Genomic DNA, 23,671 nt, shown 5'->3' on the forward strand with positions numbered 1-23,671 from the left:
TGGGCTTGGCTGAGGGTTGTGAGGGCCCAGCCTGGGGGGCACAGTGGGGTCAGGGATGGGCACAGGCCAGGCTGCCCTGGACAGGTGTCCGTGTTGCAGCCACCTCCGTGGGGTGGTTCAGCTCTGGATGGCCGGAGCTGAGCTGTGGATGTGGGGATTGAGCAGAGCTCTGGGAGTTGGTAAAACCAAACCACACTCCTGGGAGAGGAGCAGGAGGGGGCGTTGGGGAACCAGCCCCGGAGTCACCATGACACCTCCCAGCTGAGCTTTCCCTTCCTGCCACAGGCCTGCCGCGATTTCCTGGATTTAGCCGAGAGCCACAGCCGGAAATGGCAGCGGCTGCTGCAGCATGAGCGGGAGCAGCGGATCCGGCTGGAGGAGACCATCGAGCAGTTAGCCAAGCAGCACAACAGCTTGGAGCGCGCCTGCCGCGGGGCACCCGGCCTGGCCTCGGGCTCTGCCAGCATCTCCAGCACTGCCAAGGGTGAGTGACAGGCTGGGGCTGCTCTGGGACCCCCAGGATGGGATGGGGCTGCTCAGGATCCCCAGGATGGGATGGGGCTGCTCGGGACCCCCAGGATGGGATGGGGCTGCTCAGGATCCCCAGGATGGGATGGGGCTGCTCAGGATCCCCAGGATGGGATGGGGCTGCTCGGGATCCCCAGGATGGGATGGGGCTGCTCGGGATCCCCAGGATGGGATGGGGCTGCTCGGGATCCCCAGGATGGGATGGGGCTGCTCGGGATCCCCAGGATGGGATGGGGCTGCTCGGGATCCCCAGGATGGGATGGGGCTGCTCGGAATCCCCAGGATGGGATGGGGCTGCTCAGGATCCCCAGGATGGGACGGGGCTGCTCAGGATTCCCAGGATGGGACGGGGCTGCTCGGGATCCCCACGATGGGACGGGGCTGCTCAGGATCCCCAGGATGGGACGGGGCTGCTCAGGATTCCCAGGATGGGACGGGGCTGCTCGGGATCCCCACGATGGGATGGGGCTGCTCGGGATCCCCAGGATGGGACGGGGCTGTTTGGGATCCCCAGGATGGGATGGGGCTGCTCGGGACCCCCAGGATGGGATGGGGCTGCTCAGGGACCCGTGGGACAGGCCAGGGCTGCTCAGACACCTCTGGGAGGGTTGAGAGCATTTTGCCTGGCTGCTCCCAGCGAGCTGGCAGCAATGGGAAGGATGCCCAAGGCAATGCCCTGTATCCCCATGGTATTTTTTTAAATGGATCCCATTATGCCATAATTATTCCTAATTGTCCTTGCTCAGGGACTTGGATGTCCCCAAGATTCAGATGTGAGGGAGGGCTGTGTCCCCAGCTCACTCATGCTATTCCTGGCTATTTTGGGAGCTTTAACCCTTGTGGGTGGGCACATCTCCGGGTGCTGGAGGGCAGCCATGGCACTGGAACAAGGCTCAGGGGCCCCTGGCACTGCTGAATTGGCTGCATGGGGTGGCAGGGGAACGGCCAGGGCTTGTTTGCAATAAGATCCAACAGCTTTGCAGATTCCTGCCAAATGTCCTTCCCCCAGGGAAGCATTAGTTACAGCCACAAAAACTGCTAACAGTACTAGGTCTTACTTTTAAAGGAAATACAGACCCGAGGGAGAGAGGCTGCTGGGGGGGGTTTGATATTGGTGCCAGGCACTGCCCTCGTTCCTCTACGGCCTCAAGGGAGGTTTAGTTTGGATATTGGGGAATATTTCTTCATGGAAGGGGTTGTCCAGCCGTGTCCCTATCCCTGGAGGGATTTACCAGCTGTATGGATGTGGCACTGGGGACACAGGTTGGTGGTGGCCTGGGCAGTGCTGGGGGAAAGGCTGGGCTTGATGTTCCCAGAGGGCTTTTCCAGCCTAAACCATTGTGGGAGGTGCAGGTGGGGAGGGCAGGGTGGGGATCGCTGCAGGGACAGGCACAAATCGGCCTGAGGTGGTGACCCTGCTCCTCTGGAGAGTGGGAATGAGGCAGGGAATGGGATTGTCCGGGATGGGGCAGGAGCGGGGAAGCTGCACCGGGACTTGCAGCCATCGATCCCTCCCGCCGCAGTGGAGGAATGTTTGGAAATTCAGGACTGGGAAACCTCTCTGAGCATCACCTGAAACACGTGACTTTTGATTCCTGTTTTAATCCAAACCGGATTTCCCAGTGGATGGGGCGGTGCTGGAGCGGAGCCACATCAGACAGGGTTGGGCACACCCGTGTCACCCTCAGGTGGCCTGGGGGCATTTTCGGGAGTGCTCCCGAGCATGGCAGGGTCACCTTGTGTGCCAGGGCACATCCTTGCTCCTAAGAGCTGGAAATCGGTTCAGCATCCTCAGGGTGTGGAGTGGGATGTGGAGGAGGGGTCAGGCTGTGAAGGGAGCTGGTGAGGAGGGGACACAGGGGGGCTCTGGGGAGAGATCCTGCACTGTGGGCTCTGGAGGGGACGGCAGCACAGGATGTCTCAAAGGCTCTGTGCCAGCAGGGAGTGTGCAGTCTGCCAAAGGAGAGGCCAGTGATGAAGATGAGGAGACAGAGTACTTCGATGCCATGGAGGATGCACCAGCTTTTATCACTGTAACCGCAGACCCCAAGCACCACAGGTACCGTCCCCAGCCTGCCTGGGAATGTGGGAAGGGCTGGGAAGAGCTGATTCTCCTGCAGCAGCACCTCCCGCAGAGTCACTCCAAAATTTCCCCAGCTTCTGTCCAGGGCTCCATCCTGTGTCCAGGTGCTCCTGCATTCCTGGAGCAAGGCTGAGGATGGCTCCCAGCTGTAGTGAAGCAGGTGAAGAAGGGCAGGTGCTGTGGGAGAGCTTAATCCTCTGCCCCTCAGCTGATGGGAGCAGGGACTTGGAGGGAAATCCCTCCGAGTGTTGGGCAGAGGCAGGGAACAACTTGCTGAGACAGAATCATGGAATCATGGGATTCCATGGGGAAGGGGCTTTAAAGCTCCTCTCATTCCACCCCTGCCATGGACAGGGGCACCTTCTGCTGTCCCAGGTTGCTCCAAGCCTCATCCAGCCTTGTCTTGGACACTGCCAGGGATGGGCAGTCGCAGCTTCCATGGGTACCCTGTGCCAGGGCCTCACCATCCTCACAGGGAAAATTTTCTTCCTAATACCCCATCAAACCCTGCTCTCTGTCTGCTGTCACCTGCTCTTACTCCTCCATGGACATCTGGGCTGGAGGAACCTGTGGTCTGACCCATGGTCACATCACTGGGCTTGGTGATGAAAGCAGAATTTCTGTGCCACCGGGGCTGGGGCTGAGAATCCCTTCCTGTGTGTCCTGTCCTTAGAATCCCCTCCTAACAGCCGTGCACAGCCTCTGTCACCCCTCTTCCTTCCTGGCAGTCCCCTGGGGTGGTGCAGGGAGATGCTCTGGGTGATGCTGCACCAGCCCTGGGTGTTCTCTCCCCTGCTCTGCCCTCACCTGTGCTCACCAGCCGCTGTTCCCTTCCCGCAGGCGTTCGGGCAGCAACCTGAGCGGGGCCAGCGAGGGCCACCCCGAGGACTGGAACCTGGAGGACAGTGTGAGTTGCTGGGCAGAGTGGGAAGGATGGTCCTGGTGGGGTGAAAGCAGGGGAGAGGGGATGGCTGTGAAGGGACCCTCCATCTGGGTCTGGGTGCTCTGTGGTGGTTCCTCTGTCAGTCATGGGTGGGGGTCAGATATCAGCAGTCGTCAGCGTCCTAAACATTCTCCTGAGGGAAGCGGGAGAGCGTTGGGGGACAATTGTACCCATGTTTCCCTGGAGAGCAGGCTTCCAGCAATGCTCCTCAGGTGTCTCCTGGGCTGTGCTTGCTGTTCCTGGGAGCTGCTGTGTCTGGTTGAGTCCAGCTTAAACCTGAGTTCCTTCTGTTGCTTCCACAGGTCTTCGAGAGTTCAAATCAAAGCAGCTACAATGAGTCCATGGGCAAAGATCTCCTGCCGAGGAAGAGGAGACGGACTCGCATTCCTGACAAACCCAACTACAGCCTTAACCTCTGGAGCATCATGAAGAACTGCATTGGCAAAGAGCTCTCCAAGATCCCCATGCCCGTGAGTCTGAGTGTCCCTGGCACCCAGGGCTGGCACAGGGGCTGTGTTTGGGCAGCTCTTGACTGTGCAGAGGGTTTGGGTTACAGCTCTGCATGGTCCTGCCGGTGCTGTGGTGCCCCAGCAGCCCCAAGCAGGGACAGGGGATTGGCACCAGGCCTGGATTTTGTGCTGGCAGAGCCCTCTGTAACTGCTGCATGCTTATCATGGAATTGTGGAGCAGTTTGGGTGGGAACTTAAAGCCCATCCAGTGCCACCCCTGCCATGGCAGGGACACCTCCCACTGTCCCAGGCTGCTCCAAGCCCCATCCAGCCTGGCCTTGGGCACTGCCAGGGATCCAGGGGCAGCCCCAGCTGCTCTGGGCACCCTGTGCCAGGGCCTGCCCACCCTGCCAGGGAACAATTCCTGTCCAATATCCCATCCATCCCTGCCCTCTGGCAGTGGGAAGCCATTCCCTGTGTCCTGTCTGTCCATCCCTTGTCCCCAGTCCGTCCCCAACTCTCCTTGGGCCCCTTTAGGCCCTGGAAGGGGCTCTGAGGTGTCTCTGGAGCCTTCTCCTCTCCAGGTGAGCACCCCCAGCTCTCCCAGCCTGGCTCCAGCCCTTGGAGCATCTCTGGCCTCCTCTGGACTGGCTCCAGCACATTCTGGCTCCTGGGCAAGCTGGAGCAGAGGGAGCATTGCCTGGGTGTGTTCTGCAAATCCGGCTGTTGCAGAGGCGTGGAGGGAAGCAGGACACTGTGAATCCCTGAGGATTCATGAAGAAGGGACCTTGTTGCTGGTGATGTTTTCCCTGGTGTGATCTAGGTCAGGACACTCAGGACTCAGTCCCACCTGCACCAAGCACAGCAGAGCTGGGTTCCATCCCAGGGGCTCAGTGAGCCTCATTTTCCTTACAGAGAGCAGCTTCTTGGTGAAGGAGGTGCTGGGGCACACTTTGGGTGCTGCTGGTTCAGCCCTGGGGGCAGAGGCTCCCCGTGATGGCCAGAAAGGGTTTGCTGGGGGTTCTGTGTGGAACAGCCCCTCACATGGGCTGCACAGAGCTGCATTCATGGTCCATCCTCTCTTGGGTAAAGAGCAAGGAGCTCATTCCAGAGGCTGGGATGCTGAATTGGTTGTGTTCTGTCTCTTCAAACAGAGCCTGAGTGAGAGCTCAGAGCTCTGGCTGAGTGATGAGCTGTCTCTTCCTTGTGCTATTTCCAGCTAGGATGGACAGCCCAGCACCATCCAATTCTGCAGCAGCAGCAGATCAGGGTGTGATGGACACAGGAATAAGCTCAGGATGTGAAATCCCAGCAGCTGCTGGTGCCTGGAGAGAGAAATTTATATTTTCCCTATCAATCAAATCATCCTGGGAGCTGCTTGAGTCCAAACCTGAGGGCAGTGTGGAAGAGACGAAGTTTAGATTAGATATAAGAAAGAATTGTTCCCCATGAGGGTCTGAGGCCCTGGCACAGGGTGCCCAGAGCAGCTGGGGCTGCCCCTGGATCCCTGGCAGTGCCCAAGGCCAGGTTGGACATTGGGGCTTGGAGCAGCCTGGGACAGTGGGAGGTGTCCCTGCCATGGCAGGGCTGGCACTGGATGGGTTTTAATGTCCCTCCCACTCAAACTGTTCTGGGATTCTGTGAAATCTTGGAGGATCCTACTGTGAAATGAGAGGATGCACCAGGATCCACTCCACAAGCTCAGCTGCATGTGGACATTCTCTGGGGAGATTCCTGACGAATTAAGAGTGTTTCTGAGATTCTCTGAGCTCTTCTGAGATCCATCCCCTTCCTGGGGATGTGATGGACTGACAAACCTCTTGTGCAAACAGCTCCTTGATTTTCCTTCTAAATGAACAAACCTGCAGCACTGAAAAGGAGGAAAACAGTTGTAGGAATTTGGGTGGATTCATCTTCTTCCCCTATAGAAGGGTTTCGCTCCCTGTTGCCTGAGTGGTTCTGAGGATGCAGCTGCTGGCTTTGTTCTCTGCATTTCTCCCAAGAATTATCCCAAGTGATTTGCTCGTTATGTGGATTTGATGCTGCTCTTTCTTTCCAGCTCTCTCCTTCTCTGATACTGTAAGATCCCTGCCACTTACAGGCTAAATCCTTGAGTGGAGAATCTAAAAAAAGCTAAATCCTGGAATCTGGAGTTTGTTTTTTCTACTATGAAATATTTAACTTGGCTTGCAGAAGTGGTTCTCCCATCCTTCAGCCATCTGCTCTTCTTAAAATATATTTCTATGTTTTGAACTGGAACTAAAAAGGCAGAAGACCTTTTGAGGGTCTGTCTTTCTTTCAATTATTTTTTAATTTCATTATTTTCAGTGTGAAAAATAGGGGTGCTGTCATGTGACTCGAGTCCCAGGAGCAGGGAGACCCCAGAATGGAGCTTTTCCAGGTTTTCTGGGCAGCTGGGTCACCTGGCTCAGGGGTGAAGGTGATGAGGGCAGGCTGGGGAGCAGCACATCCCTGTCCTGTGGCCGGTGGAGGCAGCAGGGGGCTGATCTCATTGTTGAAGCTCATTTTGGGGTCAGGGTGGTAACCTGGGGTGATCCCTGATTATCTCACAGGGCTGTTGGCTCCACCACACCCCTTGGTGCTGCCTGGCACAGATCAGGGAGCAAAGCACATGTTCCCTCTGGGCTCGGTGGTGCCTCTTGGGGATCTCTCCTGCTTTCTTAACCCTGCCTTGTTCCCCTGCAGGTAAACTTCAACGAGCCCCTGTCCATGCTGCAGCGGCTCACGGAGGACCTGGAGTACCACGAGCTGCTGGACAAGGCGGTGAAGTGCGAGAGCTCCACGGAGCAGATGTGCTTTGTGGCCGCCTTCTCCGTGTCCTCCTACTCCACCACTGTCCACCGCACTGCAAAGCCATTCAACCCCCTCCTGGGGGAGACCTACGAGCTGGACCGCCTGGAGGAGCTGGGATTCCGCTCCCTCTGCGAGCAGGTGAGGGCTGGGGCTCCGTGGGATCATCCTGATCATCCTGCTGCTGCTCCTGTCCTGCTGGGGGCACCCAGCACCTCCCTGAGCCTCCCGTGGGCTCCTCTCCCAGCAGTGGGATGTGGCCCAGGCGGTGCAGTCCCCACCCCTGGGGGTGTCCAAGGAAGGACTGGACGTGGCACTCAGTGCTCTGGGCTGGGTGACAAGGGGGGCATTGGGAACACGTTGGACTCGATGGGTTTGACCCTTCATCCCCAGGTTTGGAGCAGCTGCTGCAGCAGTGCCAGGCTCTGCCACCAGCTCCTTGCAGGACACCCAGGGGTGGGCAAAGCCCTCCCTGGCATTGAGTACCCAAACTTGTCAGACACCTGTGCAGCACTTGCTTGAGGCAGGATGGGGCCTCCTGTCAAATCCCATGCCATGCCATGCCACCCTGCATCTCTAGGCTGTGCTGCTCTGGGCAGTGGCAGAGAACAGGCTGTGTGGGGTCTCCTGGAAGTGTGACCCAGGGAAGGTCCTGAAGCAGGTAATCCCCAAAATTCCTGGCTCTGCCGTCCCTCCACACCCCACAGCTCTGTGTGCCCAAAGTCCACCCAGCTCTGCATGTCCCCAGATCGCCCATCCCAGCCTGGGAGCCATCCCAGTGCCCGTGGCTGCAGCAGGTGTGCCCTGGTGCAGCCCTCCTGCCTTCCAGGGTCAGGGGTGGCCTCATCCCTCAGACACGCTGGCTCTGGATACCTTAGACCACAGTATTCCCAATCCTGCCTGTCCAGTACTGCTGGACACCCAGACTGCATCATTCCCAAACTCTGTCATCCCTGTTCTCATTCTTTCACCCCCACTTTTCACCACGCTCCTTCCTCCAGCCCTGTTCCCTCCCAAATAAATAACCTGCCCAGAATTACTTTCTCTGGTTGGTCCCAGTTTTCCTCTGTACCCAGATTTGCTATTCCTGACCAATTCCAGCTGCCTTTCCCACTGCTCTGAATTTTCCTTGGATGCTGCCTGTGCTGCTCAGCCTGCCAACACGCCCAACCAAGCAGTGATAATCCAGTGCCTGAAATCCAGTTATCCAAATAGGATTTCCTGCTGCTGGTGACTGGGATTTAATGGCAAGGCCTTGGCCCTGCCCGTGTGTGTAATCCAGAGCTCGGGGCGCTCAGCCTGTAATTACAGCAGGGAAATCATCCCAGAGCTCTGGGGATCGGTGAGTGCCTGTGCCAGGCTGTGCCACGAGCTGAGAGCCTGCCTGAGGACAGATCCCTCTGCCTGGGATCTTCCTGCTCCCACCTTTGTTTTGGGCAGCTTTTCCAGGGCAGGGCTTGTGAGCACCATCCTCTAACAAGTCACTCTCGGGGTTTAGGATGCTGTGTTGGCTTTTCCAGCCTGGTGTGTGTGGGGGGGAAAAGCCAAAGTCTTGCTGTGTGTTTTGGACAACTTGTGAGCCTGTGTCCTCTGGGATTTCCCAGCTGCTGTTCCTCTGGGATTACTGGGGTGCCAGCACATCAGTGTTTCTCAGCCAGGATCCCAGGAAAGCAGGGCCATGTTCTGGGGTCAGGAAACAACAGCATCTCTCAGCAGTGGTTGCTCAAGTGAAGATTTCATGGATCATGCTTTGAAATGAGCCTTAGCAAATCCTGGCAGGATCCTGGTGTGTCTGCATTTGCTGCCAGGGCACTGCATGGGGACCCCCCTGCTGGCCAGGAGGAGACTGGGATATGCAGAGCCTGGAGTATCCTTAGTGCAGGGCTGGTGTGGAGCTGCTCCAGGCACCCAGCTGGGCTCTCATGGGCTGTGTGTCCTGTCCCCAGGTGAGCCACCACCCCCCAGCAGCCGCCCACCACGTGTACTCCAGGCGAGGGTGGACGCTGTGGCAGGAGATCACCATCGCCAGCAAGTTCAGGGGCAAATACCTCTCCATCATGCCACTGGGTAGGTGATGGATTCTGGAATTAACTGGGATTGATAGGCCTTGCTCATACAAAACCCAGCAGTTAAAGAAACTGCTTCCTTAGCCTTTAGGAATTCCCTGGGCTCACCTGGGGCTCAGTGAATTCCACCCCAAGCAATTAAGGAGCCCAGATTTGTGCTCCTGATCCAGTGATCCAACAATAACGTCTGCCCTGGAAGTGGAAATGATGCCAGCTGCAAAGGCTCCTTTGCTTTGCCCAGAAATCGATTTTTCCTTCCATGATATTTGAAGTTAACTTGCTGCCTGTTTTAACCCTCTCTCTGCCAGTCAAGTGCAATAAGCTGCCTCCTTCCAGCATTTTATTTTCCTTTTGCCTGTCCCTGGGCTGGGCAGCATTCCCACAGTGGTGCCAGTGCCTTAATTAACCAGGCAGCACATTTCTGACCTGCTTTGGGCAGAGGGCCTGGCAGGAGTTGTACCCTCCCTTCCTGGAGCAGCCTGGGAGGGATGAATCCAGAGCCAGACCAGGCTGGGGGATGCAGGGAGAGGGATGGCTCTGAGGATGAGCACAGTGCTGGGGAGGTGGTGGGCTCTGGAGAACATCTGGCCCCGCTGAGCTCAGATCATTCCTCTCTCCACAGGCGCCATCCACCTGGAGTTCCACTCCAGCGGGAATCACTACGTCTGGAGGAAAGTCACCTCCACTGTGCACAACATCATCGTGGGCAAGCTCTGGATCGACCAGGTGGCTGAGGGGACAGTTCTGCCTGGCTCTGGGGGGCTGGAGGAGCATTGCCCTCCTGGGGCACGTGCTCCTGCCACGATGGGAAGCTGCTTCCCTGCAGGGATGGGAAAGGCCTCCCGGAGCCTTCCCCGAGGCCAGCAGGTGTGGTGGGGGTGGCTGTGTGGGACAGCCCCTGGTACCTGCACTACAACTAACACCTCCTCTGTCTCTCCCTGCTGGGATTCTTTCTGTCTTTTATCCAGTCTGGTGAAATAGAGATTGTTAACCATAAGTCCAAAGATAAATGCCAGCTGAAATTTACCCCCTACAGCTACTTCTCCAGGGATGTCCCCCGCAAGGTGAGTATCCAGCAGGGACTCTGCTCCTTCAGGGGTCAGACCTGGCTCTTCCAGGCTCCCAGTACCACTGGGATGAGCCCCAGCACAGGGCTGAGGGGCTGGTCAGGCCCCTCTGACACGTGTCACCAGGGAGGGCTGGGTGGCACCACCATGTGCCATGGCTTGGCTCTGATGTGCTGGAGCTGCAGCACTGAGGCCTGGGAGGGGCTTGGTGGGTTGGGCACCCAGCTGGGATGTCCCAGGAGACACAGCACCACATCCAGCTGGGCATCTGGAGGCTGTGGTGTCCATCTGGACATTCCCAAATGCCACCAGAGCCGTGTCCCCCTGCCAGGTGACGGGGGTGGTGAGCGACGCCGATGGCAAAGCCCACTACGTCATGTCTGGCACGTGGGATGAGAAGATGGAGTGCTCCAAGATTGTCCACAGCAGCCATGGCAGCACCAGCACCGAGGGCAAGCAGAAAACTGTCTACCAGACACTGTCCCCAAAGGTCCTGTGGAGGAAGTACCCGCTGCCGTGAGTCCCCTGGGGGTGGGATGGAGCAGCAGGACAGGGATGGGATTTCTCAGAGCCTTGTGGAATGGGAGGCTCATGTGCCCAGGACTGAGGATGTGTGGGGCTGAGTGGCTTTTTCTGAGGTGGGAGAATAGGTCCCTGCAAGGGGGGGGTGGCTTTGTGGGTGGGTTTGGGGCACTTGTGGGGCTGGTTGGGGTTTTGGGGCAGTGGGCTCTGGCAGGGAGGGCTGTTGGCCGCTTTGCCTTGCTGGTCACCCTGTCCCTGGCCATCATGTCCCAGCAGTGACTTTGTCCCCCTGGAGACCAGTCCTCCCCTGGCCCTTGTGACCCTGGCAGGGCTGGGCTCAAACCAGTCTGGGAGCTCTGGGAGCAGAGCCCTGCTTTGGGAATATTCTCTTGGAATGGGGGCTCCACCACTGCCCTGGGCAGCCTGTTCCAATACCTGACCACCCTTTCCAGGAGGGATTTTCCCCTCATATTTAATTTAAAACTGCTGTGGTGCAACATGAGGCCATTTCCTCTCATTCCATCCCTTGTTCCCTGGGAGCAGAGCCCAACCCTCCCCGGCTGTCCCCTCCTGGCAGGGACTTGTGCAGAGCCAGAAGGGCCCCCTGAGCCTCCTTTTCTCCAGGCTGAGCCCCTTTCCCAGCTCCCTCAGCCCCTCCTGGGGCTCCAGCCCCTTCCCCAGCTCCGTTCCCTGCCCTGGACACGCTGCAGCCCCTCCAGGTCTCTCTTGTCAGGAGGGTCCCAGAGCTGCCCCAGCACTGGAGGTGCCCCAGCAGGGCCAGCACAGCGAGAGTGGATCAGTGGGGCTGGGGGGCTGTTCCTGAGGTATCCCCCAGCCTGAGCAGGCTCTCTGGATTCAGGGAGAACGCAGAGAACATGTATTTCTTCTCGGAGCTGGCGCTGACGCTGAACGAGCCCGAGGAGCGCGTGGCGCCCACGGACAGCCGGCTGCGCCCCGACCAGCGGCTGATGGAGAGCGGCCGCTGGGATGAGGCCAACGTGGAGAAGCAGAGGCTGGAGGAGAAGCAGAGAGCCGTGCGCCGGCGCAGGGAGGCCGAGGCCGTGGAGGCCCTGGAGGAAGGTGAGGGATGGTTCAGGATGGTTCAGGATGGTTCAGGGTGGTTCAGGATAGTTCAGGATGATTCAGGATGGTTCAGGGTGGTTCAGGGTGGTTCAGGATGGTTCAGGATGGTTCAGGATGGTTGAGGATGGTTCAGGGTGGTTCAGGATGGTTCAGGATGGTTCAGGATGGTTCAGGGTGGTTCAGGATGGTTCAGGGTGGTTCAGGGTGGTTCAGGATGGTTCAGGGTGGTTCAGGATGGTTCAGGGTGGTTCAGGATGGTTCAGGGTGGTTCAGGATGGTTCAGGGTGGTTCAGGATGGTTCAGGATAGTTCAGGATGATTCAGGATGGTTCAGGAGGGTTCAGGGTGGTTCAGGATGGTTCAGGATGCAGGGACTGCGCTGCCATTGCTGTGGGAGGGTTGTGGAGGACAGACCCTGCAATGGGAGGGTGGCTTTGGGGACTCCTGTGGGTGGGTTTGGGGCACTTGTGGGGCTGGTTGGGGTTTTGGGGCAGTGGGCTCTGGCAGGAAGGGCTGTTGGCCGCTTTGCCTTGCTGGTCACTGTGTCCCTGGCCATCATGTCCCAGCAGTGACTTTGTCCCCTTGGGGACCTGGCCCTTGTGACCCTCAGGGCTGGGCTCAGACCAGTCTGGGAGCTCTGGGAGCAGCAACAGCCAGTCCTGGCACTTGGGGCAGCTGTGGGATCACGGGGTTGCGGGTGGAGGAGCCCCCCTGACCCCCGTCCTGCCCGGCCAGGGAAGGACTACGAGGGGTACATCCCGCTGTGGTTCGAGCGCAAGGTGGACGCCGTCACCGGGGAGCTGATCTGTGTCTACAAGGGCGGCTACTGGGAGGCCAAGGACAAGCAGGACTGGAGCGCGTGCCCCGACATCTTCTGAGCCCCCCAGTGCTGCGGGGCCAGCCCTGGGACAGCAGCACAGCCCGAGGGACAGCGAGGACACGCCGGCAGCGTCCCGCCGGGCCAGCACAGTCAATACACACAGAGATCCAAACAGGGATTCCAGACCTATTTTTTTATGCACTAATAAATAGCATCCTTTTTTTTTTTTAATTTTTTTTTGTTTGTTTTGGGTTTTGTTGTTTTGTTGTTTTGTTTTTGGTTTTTTTGTTTTGATTTTTTTTTATAATGATGGCTTTTCCAGTGACTGCTCAGGAGTGAGGACACGTGGAGCTGGTTTGGGTTTAGGATGTTCATTGCTGTCAGGAGTTGCTGCCTCTATCCTCCAGCGCCTCGGCTCCGGCGGCCGAGACGTCGACTTCCAAAGATGCCTGGGGTGTGGGAATGCTGTGCTTGTGTGAACTCTTCTCTTTGCCATTTTTTTTTCTTTTTTCTTTTTTTTGACCCCATTTCTGTGTGGACTTTATGGAATTATTTTTTTAAAAAAACAAATCCTGCTCCTGGTTCAGGTTTCCTTCAAAGACGGACACGAACAACTCTGCTTGGAAAACTGTCCCCAGGAGCTTGATCCCAGAGGCTCTTGGTGGTTCCACAGTGCCCAGTCATCCCAGTAACACCCAGTAGGATATTTCAGCTGGTGACTTCGGGGTTTTTGATGTGGTTTTTGTTCTTTTTCAAGAGCTTTGGAGGCGCTTCCCCACAGTCTGATGTGTTCAGGCAAAGCTTGGGCCTGTCTTTATCATGTGGGAGTGGTTTGAGTGAGGTTTGCTTTGGTTTTCCTGCGACCACATCCGAAGGGAGAAATGGCCTCAGCGAGGCTGGGAATGCCAGGCTGGTGCAGTGAGGAGTTTTTATCCCAGAGATGCTTCTGGCTCCGTGTCCCTGCTCCATATCCCTGCACACGGGGGCTGGCTCTCCATGCTGGCTTTTCCATCGGTGTCTCCTGCTGAGCTGTGCCTGATGTTGGGTGGGAGAGGAGGGAAGAGATGCTGTGGTCCCGCTGGGATGGAGCCTCGGTCCTGCATCTCCTGTTCAGCCAGACAGGCCTGGGCACAGGCTGAGGCTGGAGGGTCCCTGCATCCCAGCTCCTGCTCCTGGCTCCTGTTCCTCTCCTCCCTCATCCTGGCCTCTCCCTGCAGCGGTTCCAGTTTGGCAGGGCAGGAAACCCCTTGTCCCCTCACCCCTCCTGGGTGCTACTGCCCTGCCTGGCCCTGGATGCAGCGGGAGAAGTGGAGCGAGCTCTGCTGGTGACAGGTGAGGATCAGGAGCACCGAGGGGAAGCAGGAGGTGGCAGCACCCCAAATACGGGATCTGCTGGGCCAGGGAGTAGCAGGAGCACCTGGAGATCTGCACTGGCCCTGCTGGATCCCATTTTTGCTGTCTCCTTCTCCCACTCCATCATATCACACTGACCCTGCCTCCAGGGCCGCCCTGGGCCGGGCCCATCACACCCACGTGGAAGTTAATTAGCAATAACAAACCTTGAGGCAATGGTAACTGGAATATCCAGGCTGCACATGGGACACTTATGCAATCAGGTTCCTCATCCATCAGTCTCCTGATCAGCTTCCAGCACTTCCATCCCTGTGATCCCCACAATGTACAGTCCCCATGGCCCTGGACCGTGGTGCGGGGCAGCCCCCACTGCTCTCAGTGCACCCTTTAATCTTATTTATTTGCTTCTAATTTATACATATATATATAAAATATATATATATAAAATTATTTTGCTTAAATTTCTATGGTACACAATAGATGAAAAATGATGAAGACAGAGGTGTCTGTCTGAGTTTTTACAGCACAAGTACGATTCCCCTTGGCTCATCCCCGAGCTCGGGTGGTAGTGGAATGATTCCCATTGCAGGGAAGCTCCAAAGCTGGATCCTGTAGCATGGAAAAGGTGTTCCAGAGACATTCCCATCTGGAAACGATGAGTCTGTGGTCTGAGGAGCGGCACTGGGGATTCCTGGGAGTGGGGTGCTCCAAGCTGCTTCCCAGTGTCCCGAGAGTTGCTGCTCTGGAATGTTCCCTCCTGCCCTGGCTCGGGAAAGCTGATCTTAAATGATCCAGTGTGGGATTCAGCCTGTGGAGAGCTGCCTGTGCCCTGGCCCCAGGTGTCCTACCTGGGAGAGGGAGGATGCTCCCACTGATCCCTGATGCTGCTGCCTTGGCTTGTGGCAGCCCCGAAGTGTCCTGGGGGATTTGTCCCACGCGAGGTCTGGGCCGGGTCCGTGATGGAGCTCTTCAGAATGCCTTATTTTCCTTTTTGCTGTGTCAATGCAAGCGTCACCCGGGAGCTTGGAGCAGGGGGAAGCTCCAGCACAGGCTGTTCCCAAGCTGGATTGGGGTGTTCCTGGGCAGAGCAGAGCAGGGAGCGGGATTTTGCTCCCTAAGTGCTGGCACCGAGGGTCCTGCTGGTCCTGAGGGGTCCCCTGTGCTGTGCCCTCCCCTGTGTCCATCTGGGAATGCCCATCACTGACCCTGCACAGCGGGGGGAGCACGGGGAGCACCCCAACCCAGAAATCCCCCGGATTTTAGGCTAATGGAAAAAATTGCTCCATCTTCCAGAAATCATCTTATCAGCAGCACTTAACCAGAGCACCATCTCCTGGTCCTTCTGTTCCTCCTCGAGGATTTTAATGTCATTCCACTGTAAATGCTGTTGAATGTATTTTCTTTTTGAACAATAATATATTGTGAGTGATCCCTCTTCTCCTACACGGAAATAAAACTTGGATTCGGGAGTTTTAAAAGCCGTGGTGCTCAGATGGTCTCTGGCTCCCCAGGGCTGCAGGTCCTGGAGGAGCTCTGGGTGTGAGAGGGGACATGGACACAGCTTGGGCATCCTCCAAGGAGGATGGGGAGGGATCCTGGAAGGTGGCAGAGGAAGGAGAAAATCCAGGGAATGTTGCTCAAAGGAGGAGGTTGCCCAAAGTATAGGGAAGTCCAGGGAAGTGGTGATTCAGGGAAGGAGAAGGATCTGGGGGAGAAGTTGCTGAGGGGAAGAGATGGAACAGGGAGGGTGGTTTGAGGGGCAGGAGGGGTGGTGATCCAGGGGAAGTTGTCCAAGGCAGGAGGTGTCCAAGGGCAGGAGGTCCAGGGAAGCAGGAATGTGAAAAGAGATCATCTGGGAGCTTGAAGGAGGAGAACCAGGGCAGGGTTTGCCCCGGGAGGGAGATGTCCCAGGGGAGTCTGGCCCAGAGGAGGAGCAGGGAATGAGGAGCAGCAAACGGGGCTCAGGGAAGGTTCCCAGACACGGAGGTTCCCTGTGGCTGGTGGGCAGGAGCTGATCCGGGCAGGCTGAGGCCGGTCCCTGCGGGATGTTGCCAGGAGACAGGGACACACAGCCCTGCCCGTCCCGCTCCTGCCTCCTCTGTGCCGGCCCCAGGTGAGTCGGGGCTGCGCTGGGGGGACCCGGGCACTGTGACCCCCCCTGGGCGCCGGGGGCTCGGGGCGCTGGGCACGGCGGTGGCCCCGGGACCGCAGCTCCGGGGGCAGCTCCGGTGCCGTGTCCTGGGTTTGAGGAAAAACATTCCCCGGGCCCATCAGAACCGGGGGCAGCCGGGCCGGGCTGTGTCAGACTCAGCAGCTTCCCTAAGCCCTGGACCGGCACACCGGGACAGACAGACCGGGACAGACACACCGGGACAGACAGACCTGGACAGACACACCGGGACAGACACACCAGGACAGACACACTGGGACAGACACACTGGGACAGACACACCTGGACAGGCACACCGGGACAGACAGACCGGGACAGACAGACCTGGACAGACAGACTGGGACAGACAGACCGGGACAGACACACCTGGACCAGCACACCAGGACAGACACATCGGGACAGACACACTGGGACAGACAGACCGGGACAGACAGACCAGGACAGGCACACCAGGACAGTCACACCGGGACAGTCACACTGGGACAGACACACCGGGACCAGCACACCGGGACTCGCACTCCTTTGCTCCAGCACGGACCTACCCCATCCCCTCCACGGTTTGGGAGGGCCGGGCGGTGCCTGCCCTGCCTGGCCCCACTGGAGAACCGCCCATGGGATTTCTGGCCCCACCCCAAGGGCTTTAGGACCATCGGTGGTTCTCTCCTCTTTGCAGCCCTGGACCCCAGGGTTTCCAGGATCCTGGACCTGGACCCTGCTGATGCCTGGCAAATCCAGGTGTGGGGTGTGGGAATGGGGGATTCCATTGTGGGGCTCAGATGTGGGGATGAAGACACAGCCCAGCTCCTGCCTTGTCCCCCCTGGTGAACTCATCTGGCAGTGCCCCATTCCCTGCCCCATTCCCTGTCCCATTCCCTGCCCCATTCCCTGCCCCATTCCCTGCCCCATTCCCTGTCCCATTCCCTGCCCCATTCCCTGTCCCATTCCCTGCCCCATTCCCTGCCCCATTCCCTGTCCCATTCCCTGCCCCATTCCCTGTTCCATTCCCTGTCCCATCCCCTGTTCCATCCCCTGTCCCATTCCCTGCCCCATTCCCTGCCCCATTCCCTGTCCCATTCCCTGCCCCATTCCCTGTCCCATTCCCTGTCCCATTCCCTGCCCCATTCCCTGTTCCATTCCCTGTCCCATCCCCTGTTCCATCCCCTGTTCCATTCCCTGTCCCATTCCCTGCCCCATTCCCTGTCCCATTCCCTGTCCCATTCCCTGCCCCATTCCCTGTCCCATTCCCTGCCCCATTCCCTGTCCCATTCCCTGCCCCATTCCCTGTCCCATTCCCTGCCCCATTCCCTGTCCCATTCCCTGCCCCATTCCCTGCCCCATTCCCTGTCCCATTCCCTGCCCCATTCCCTGTTCCATCCCCTGTCCCATTCCCTGCCCCATTCCCTGCCCCATTCCCTGCCCCATTCCCTGTCCCATTCCCTGTGCCATTCCCTGTTCCATTCCCTGTTCCCTTCCCTGTTCCGCTCTCTGCAGCACCCACGTGTGGCTGTGTCGAGAGCTGGTGGCAGCAGGGACGGTGCCATCCATCGCAGCAGCGTCCTGGGATGGCCGGTGAGTGGGGATGGGGCACTCTGAGGCTCTCCCAGCTCTCCTGGGGCCCCCAGCCCCCTCTGCCAGTTCTCCTGCAGAGCAAGGCCTGGCTGGGAATGATGATGGAGCAGAGGTTCAGGGAGCAGGGAAGGGGCTGGAGCCCCAGGAGGAGCTGAGGGAGCTGGGAAAGGGGCTCAGCCTGGAGAAAAGGAGGCTCAGGGGGCCCTTCTGGCTCTGCACAACTCCCTGCCAGGAGGGGACAGCCGGGGAGGGTCGGGCTCTGCTCCCAGGGAACAGGGACAGGACAAGGGGAAATGGCCTCAAGTCATGCTGGGGAGCTTTAGATTGGATATTAGGGATAATTTCCTCCTGGGAAGAGCTGACAACATCCCTGCCCCATCCTGGGTGCTGCCAGCCCTCGCTGGCACTGCCCCCGCCACGCTGTGCCGACCCTGGGAGCATCAAGGTCAAAAATGACCCTGGTTTAAAATGAAAATAAGGATGATACCGTGGCTTTTCCTACTGGAAGCAGTTGAGGATCTTTCAGGAGAGGGTGGGATGTGTTCAGTGTCGGTGCTTTGGTGCTCCCCAAGTGCTCCTTGATAAGAATAGGAATTGCCAGCCCCTCCAAGGCGGTTCAGATCCAGCAGGATGGGATGGCTCCTTCCCACTGGGGTGGGCTGATGGCTCTGCTGTCCCCCACAGAGCTGGCAGGACGTCGTGCCAGGTACACCAGGGGTGACAGCCCTGTCCCAGGGGAAGAGGAGCACTCCTGGGCTCAGCTCCTGGACTCCCAGCCCAGCCCGGGGCACTGGAGCAGCTCCAGCTCCGTCTGCACCGAGGACTTTGCTGCCAGCTTTTGGGAGGGGATGGTGGAGCCGCTGCTGTGCCAGCAGGAGCCTGCTGGGGATGGCCCCACGGAAGGAGCTCACCCCGGGCAGGATGAGCCCTTGTTCCCCACAGGGAGAAGTCGGGACACGCGGGCACGGCTGGGCAGAGCCCCCTGGCAGGACCCATCTCCATCCCGGAGCAGGAGGGAGAGCCTGGAGTCCCTGGGAGCGAGGATCTCCCGCCTGAGCCAGAGCCATGTGGGGGTGGCCTGGGGGGTCCCCTGGCCATCCCCCCCTGCCCAGCCAGCCCTGGGCCACAGGGACTCTCCCCGTGGGGACCTGCTGGCCACCGCCTCCCCTGGGCATTCCTGGAGAACTCCAGGGATCTCTGCTGGCACCAGCAGGGCTGGGACAAGGACAGGCTCTCCTGGCAGCAGCTTTCCCAGGGCCAGCAGTGCCAGAGCCGGGGGACATCCCGTCCTGGGCATGAGGCCACGGGAGCCAGCGGCTCCCTGGGGACATGGAGGGAATGTCACCCTCAGCACGGATGGCACGGCCAGGGGAGGAGCAGGCGGCAGCAGGAGTGAGTCCGGGCTGGCCGTGGGGCACTGGGAGGTGCAGGGCTGGGACAAGCAGGGGAAGGGACATGGCAGGGCCAGGGACACAGTGGCAGGGACCAGCCCCAGTTGCCTGTGGGGTTTCTGTGGGTTTGTGGGGCCCCCTCCCCCAAATGCCATTTTCCCCGCAGGTGCTGGCACAGCCCTGGGAGCCCCCGGGCATTGGGGGTCACCCGTGTCCCCAGGGCTGCGTGGGGACCTGAAAGGGGGGCTGCCCTGCAAGGTACGGCCCTGGGCTCTGGGGTTTGGGGTCTGCCACAGGCACAGCTGGGACAGGATGCACTGGTGGGGGCAGGGATGGGTGCAGGGATGCTCCTGGCTCTGCTGGAGAGCAGCGGGATGTGGCCAGGACACCACACTTGGCCCTGCTCCTTGTGTCCCACGGAAAGGCACGAGGAAACGCAATAGAAAAGGGAAAACGGGTTTGTGACCCCGGTCCTGGGTGCCAGGGGGTGACGGGGCAGCCGGTGCCACCGCGCTGGTCCCTGCGGAGCCGCCAGGAGGGGACGCGAGAGCCGGGATCCGGTGCCGAGCCCTGGAGCAAAGGGGACAGAGCCAGGTAAGGGGGCTCCAGGGACGGGTCCTGCACCCTGAGGGCTGGGCTGGGGCCTGGCTGGGGACGTGGGTGACGCTGTCCCTGGCACAGGACTGGCCTGGCACTGCTGGGACACACCTGGGACACCAACCACCGGTGCCACACAGACCTGCAGAGGATGGTGAGGTGACCTCGAGGTGGCCCCAGCAGGGGTTGGCCTGGCACTGCTGCAGGTGGCAGGGACAGGCTGGGGGCTCTGCTGCTCCTGGCTGCGATGGGAGGGCCAGAGCCGGCTCCTGCAAGAGGCAAAGATGTGGGAATGGGAAAAGAGGGGTTTTTTCCAGTCTTGGCAGGGGCAGAGAGCCTGTGTGGGCCAGGAGTGGCTGGACAAGGAGAAAACTTCACAAGAAGAGAAACTGGAGCTGCTGGAGGTCAGCGCACTCCCGGTTTTCCAGAGGGGCCAGGATCACACCGGCGGGGCCGTGGGAAGGAACACACACATCCCACCCCTGCCAGCAGCTCAGCCCCTTTTCCAGCCACGTGCATGCCTTGGGAAACATTCCGTGCTGCCCAAATTCCTGAAGAACCAAACTGGATTTATCCACCGGGGGGTTTTATTGAGGGACTGAGGCTTTTAGGAGAAGGATTTGTGGGGAAATCCACCCTTGTGGCTGTAGGAGAACTGGGGTGACTGTCTGCAGGTCAGAAGCTCCCTGGAGAGCCCCAGCAGAGGCAGGGAGAGCTGGAATTTTGGGAAGGGCAGAGAAGCAGGCAGGGGTGAGAATTCCTGGCACTGACCCACCAAACTTCAGCTCTTTTCCAATGGGCGTCAAGGCGGGGGTGGTGCCGCCCTGGCCGGGAGGGACCCGGACACTGCCCGTGGGAAGAGCCCTGCAGGAGCCGGGGGTGGCCCTGGGCAGCCCCAGGGTGACTCTGCTCCTCCTGCAGAGGCTGCGGGAGCTGGAGCGGGGCAGCCGCTCCCTCCTGCAGCAGCGGCTGCGGGTCCTGCAGCGGCTCCACGGGCTGCTCCAGAGGGACAAGGCGGAGACCCTTCGGCAGCTCCGGGAGGCCCTGGAGCAGGTCAGGGAAGGGAAGAGGGAGCGGTGGGGATGTGGGGCAGCTCCAGGACACAGCCGGCCCCAGAGCCGGGGGGCACAGCAGCCCAGATGTGCTGCTCCTCTGAGGCCACCCAGAGGTTTTGTCCCCTCCAGGAGAGGGGCTGGGGGGGGGGACGGCGGTGTCGGGGGCACGGACTGGGCTGGGAGGGGGCTCGGGGGGCAGAGGAGGCGCCCTCCGGGTGTTTATGTGCTTGTTCTGCTCCTGCCAAACCTCTGCTCGGCCCTGGGGGCTGCGGATGTTCCCTGAAGCTCTGACCTGGCTCCAGAGCTCTCCCAGCAGAGGCTGCGTGGGCTCGGGGGACAGAGCTGGTGCTGCTCTGATCCTCTCTCCCTGCTCCTCCAGGGTCGGGCCGGCAGGAGGATCCTGCGGGAGCATCTCCCGAGCCGCCCGCGGGACCCGGCGGTGCCGGGGCGGGCTGGGGGCTCCCCGGGCCTGGGGACCCCCCCCCGCCCCAGCAGTGCCGTGGGACCCGGCCCCTCGCCGGCAGCGCTCGGGTGGGTCCCAGGAGCTGCCCAGGGGGACGGGGGGTCCCACTCGTGCGAGCCTCCCTCCCTCCCTCCCTCCCTGTCCCCGCAGCTCATCCCTGCCCTCCCCCAGCCGCGCCCTCATTGCCCTGCGGCGGCTCCGGCAGCAAATCCAGCGGCGCCTCGGGCAGTGGCAGAGGCTGGAGAGAGCCCTGGGAGCCGCCGGACACAGGCAGGAGGTGATTCGGGGGCTGGGAGGAAGGACACGGAGCCCATGACAGCATCAGCCCCGTTCCTCACCCCTGGAGCTTTCCCTTTGGGTGCCAGCCCTGGTTCTGTCCCCGAGCAGGACGGGGAGCAGAGGCAGCAGCCGGAGAAGGTCCCAGCTCCAGGAGCCCCGAGGGAGCCCCTGGTCCAGGTGAATGCCCAGCTCCTGCTCCTGCTCCAGCTCCTGCTCCTGCTCCTGTCCCTGCTCCTGCTCCTGCTCCTGCTCCTGCTCCTGCTCCTGCTCCAGCTCCTGCTCCTGCTCCTGCTCCTGCTCCTGCTCCTGCTCCTGTCCCTGCTCCTGCTCCTGCTCCTGCTCCTGCTCCTGCTCCGAGGCCGGGCCGGGTCTCAGCGGGGTTGGGGTCTCAGAGAGCCACGGGCACCCCCGGAGCAGCTCCGGAGGCTCCGTCAGCGCTGTCTGGTGAAAGGTCCAGCCCCAGAAGTCCAGGGCTGATCTCCAAGCCAAGAGAAACCAGGAATGTGTGGGCAGGATCCTCCTGGAGCTCCCAAACCTGGGCCGAGCTGACTTTTCCCTCTCTTGTGCAGGGACAGAGGGAACATCCCCATCCCTCCCTGGCCCTGAGCTCCCGGGGGCTCCTGCAGCAGCTCCAGCAGCACTTCCAGGAGCTGCAGCTGGAGAAGACACGGGACACTGGGAGCCCGACAGCCCTGGGGGACAATCGGGCACCAGAGAGGAGCCCCGGGGCCAGCCCGGGGTGGGGACTCCCCCTCTGCCACCGGCCCAGCGCTGATCCAAGGAAAGGAAGAGGGGCTGAGCTCCACCATGGAGCAGAATTCCCGGTGGGAACAGCCCTCAGGCAGGTCCCACCAGCACCACCCCACGGCACCAGTGATCCCAGGGTCACTGTTGGATCCTGAGGGAGTCAGGTGGGATGGCCATGGAATCCCAGGGATCAGGCACAGGGCTCCCACATCCTCTTCCCACCCTGCAGATCCTCCCCTGGTCACTCTCCCATCTCTCACTCTGGGACAGAGCCGGGGGCAGCTTGCAGGTGACATTTTCTCTTCTGTTCCACCACGAGGACACCGGTTGGATATTTGGGAAAAATTCCAAGTTGAAAAGGAAGTTAAACACTGGACCAAGCTGCCCAGGGCAGTGGTGAAATCACCATCCCTGGAAGTGTCAAAAAAACGGGTCCTTGTGGCACTTTGGGATGGGGTTTAGTGGGATTTGCTCAAAGGTTGGACTTGATGATCTTGGAGGTCTTTTCCAGCCTTAATGATTCCGTGATTCTGAGTTTTCTCCCTGGACACTGAGGTCTCAGTTATGGAATTACAATAGGCAGAACAAAGCTCCTGAAAATTCCTCAAAAAGCACCACGAGGTTGTGACAGATCCTGGAGCTGCCAAGTGCCCTTGGACAGGTGGGATCTGCCCATGGAGCCAGGCTGGGATCGCTGACCCTGCGACAGAGAAAATCCAAGGGAACTGTTCTGTTTGGATGCTTTAATTTAATCTGGAAAAAAGAGAAACCCATTCCTCCATCTCTGCACATCTTGGGAAATGCTGGTTTTAATTTGCAGGAGAACACCCAAGGAAAGTTTCTACACGTGAAAAGGGAAAAATGGGAGTTTCTTGCAGGATTTCATTGCCCAGGGGAGGGAATGGATGAGGATTGGAATATTTGTGTGTTTTCTTTCCAATGAAAATAAAAGTGAGTTTTGTTTGTTTCTCTGCAATGTGGGATCCCTCAGGATGCTTGGCCAGTCCCTGGCTGAAGGTCAGAATTTATTATTTTCCTTTTAAGTTTCACAAGCAGGACAGTGCCACAAACCCATTTTTATACAGTTTTTAATTAAACCCCAAATGTTTGCAAGGCTCTGTGGGTGTCTCTGCCAACCTCAGGGTTCCTGGACATGTGGATGGCACCAAGGGACACAAAACTGACCCTTCAGCAGGAGATTGCTGGAGAAATGGTTCCCAAATCCCTGAATGGTCACAGCCAGGACTTCATCCCGGGGGATTTTCCGCTTGTCCAAGTGCCAGGTGCTCCCTCGTGATGTCGCAGAACCAGGGAGGGAATCCTGGGGGCACCTCTGGGGCACAGCCTGGGGTGATGCTGGGTCCCAGGTAGTGCAGGGATCCAGTTTTGGGGTGCAGAGACCCAGTTTTGGGTTGTAGGGTGCCAATGTTGAGGTGCAGGGTCCCACATAGGGGTGGGTGCCAAATTTTAGGGTTCAGGGTCCCGGTGTTGGTGCCTGGGTCCAGGTCCTGGTGCCATGTGTGGGGTCCTGGATCCTTTGGATCCACTGCCACAAGAAACTGAAATTATTCCCCAGGGCAAACAAAAGAGTAAAATGGACGTGATTTAAAGGAGATCTTTTGGTTGGTTCTGGAGCAGGATCCTTTCCAGTGGGAATTGAGCTGGGAATGTTTTTG

At 59.3% G+C, this 23,671-nt stretch overlaps 2 protein-coding genes across 9 annotated transcripts in view; both read left to right on the forward strand.

Moving 5' to 3' along the window:
• Positions 1-15,202, forward strand: part of OSBP2 (oxysterol binding protein 2) — a 93,498-nt gene extending 78,296 nt beyond the window's left edge. For 3 of the 6 annotated variants that reach the window (XM_058851078.1, XM_058851080.1, XM_058851082.1), the window contains 11 exons: positions 286-484; positions 2,467-2,587; positions 3,452-3,518; positions 3,857-4,024; positions 6,710-6,955; positions 8,761-8,881; positions 9,503-9,606; positions 9,849-9,944; positions 10,279-10,463; positions 11,329-11,549; positions 12,287-15,202. In XM_058851078.1, coding sequence (XP_058707061.1) covers positions 286-484; positions 2,467-2,587; positions 3,452-3,518; positions 3,857-4,024; positions 6,710-6,955; positions 8,761-8,881; positions 9,503-9,606; positions 9,849-9,944; positions 10,279-10,463; positions 11,329-11,549; positions 12,287-12,429 — 1,671 coding nt within the window. In that variant the 3' untranslated portion in view covers positions 12,430-15,202. The remainder of the gene's footprint in view (positions 1-285; positions 485-2,466; positions 2,588-3,451; positions 3,519-3,856; positions 4,025-6,709; positions 6,956-8,760; positions 8,882-9,502; positions 9,607-9,848; positions 9,945-10,278; positions 10,464-11,328; positions 11,550-12,286) is intronic. The other 3 variants (XM_058851079.1, XM_058851081.1, XR_009278904.1) reach the window with 2 other exon arrangements.
• A 3,601-nt stretch (positions 15,203-18,803) lies between these two features.
• LOC131585221 (uncharacterized) lies at positions 18,804-22,945 on the forward strand. 3 transcript variants are annotated; one of them, XM_058851083.1, is made up of 9 exons: positions 18,804-18,855; positions 19,339-19,448; positions 19,536-19,605; positions 19,769-19,855; positions 20,373-20,504; positions 20,886-21,037; positions 21,120-21,246; positions 21,357-21,425; positions 21,818-22,945. In XM_058851083.1, exons 1-9 carry the CDS (start codon positions 18,820-18,822, stop codon positions 22,148-22,150), a joined length of 1,116 nt encoding a protein of 371 aa, XP_058707066.1. In that variant the 5' UTR covers positions 18,804-18,819; the 3' UTR covers positions 22,151-22,945. The 3 variants fall into 3 exon arrangements, with proteins under 3 accessions (XP_058707066.1, XP_058707067.1, XP_058707068.1); XM_058851084.1 differs by lacking the exon at positions 20,886-21,037 and having other exon boundaries at positions 21,120-21,425; XM_058851085.1 differs by lacking the exons at positions 20,373-20,504; positions 20,886-21,037 and having other exon boundaries at positions 21,120-21,425.
• Positions 22,946-23,671: the final 726 nt, after the last annotated feature.

This window comes from Poecile atricapillus, chromosome 16 (genome assembly GCF_030490865.1).
Source record: "Poecile atricapillus isolate bPoeAtr1 chromosome 16, bPoeAtr1.hap1, whole genome shotgun sequence".
In the NCBI taxonomy this organism is placed as follows: Eukaryota; Metazoa; Chordata; class Aves; order Passeriformes; family Paridae; genus Poecile; species Poecile atricapillus.

Coding starts and splice junctions, on each gene's coding strand:
- LOC131585221 (XM_058851083.1), top strand. CDS start 18,820: ATGGCACGGCCAGGGGAGGAGCAGGCGGCAGCAGGA. Junction 19,606..19,768: donor ACACAGACCTGCAGAGGATG/GTGAGGTGACCT, acceptor GGTTTTTTCCAG/TCTTGGCAGGGGCAGAGAGC. Junction 21,038..21,119: donor CCCTCGCCGGCAGCGCTCGG/GTGGGTCCCAGG, acceptor CTGTCCCCGCAG/CTCATCCCTGCCCTCCCCCA.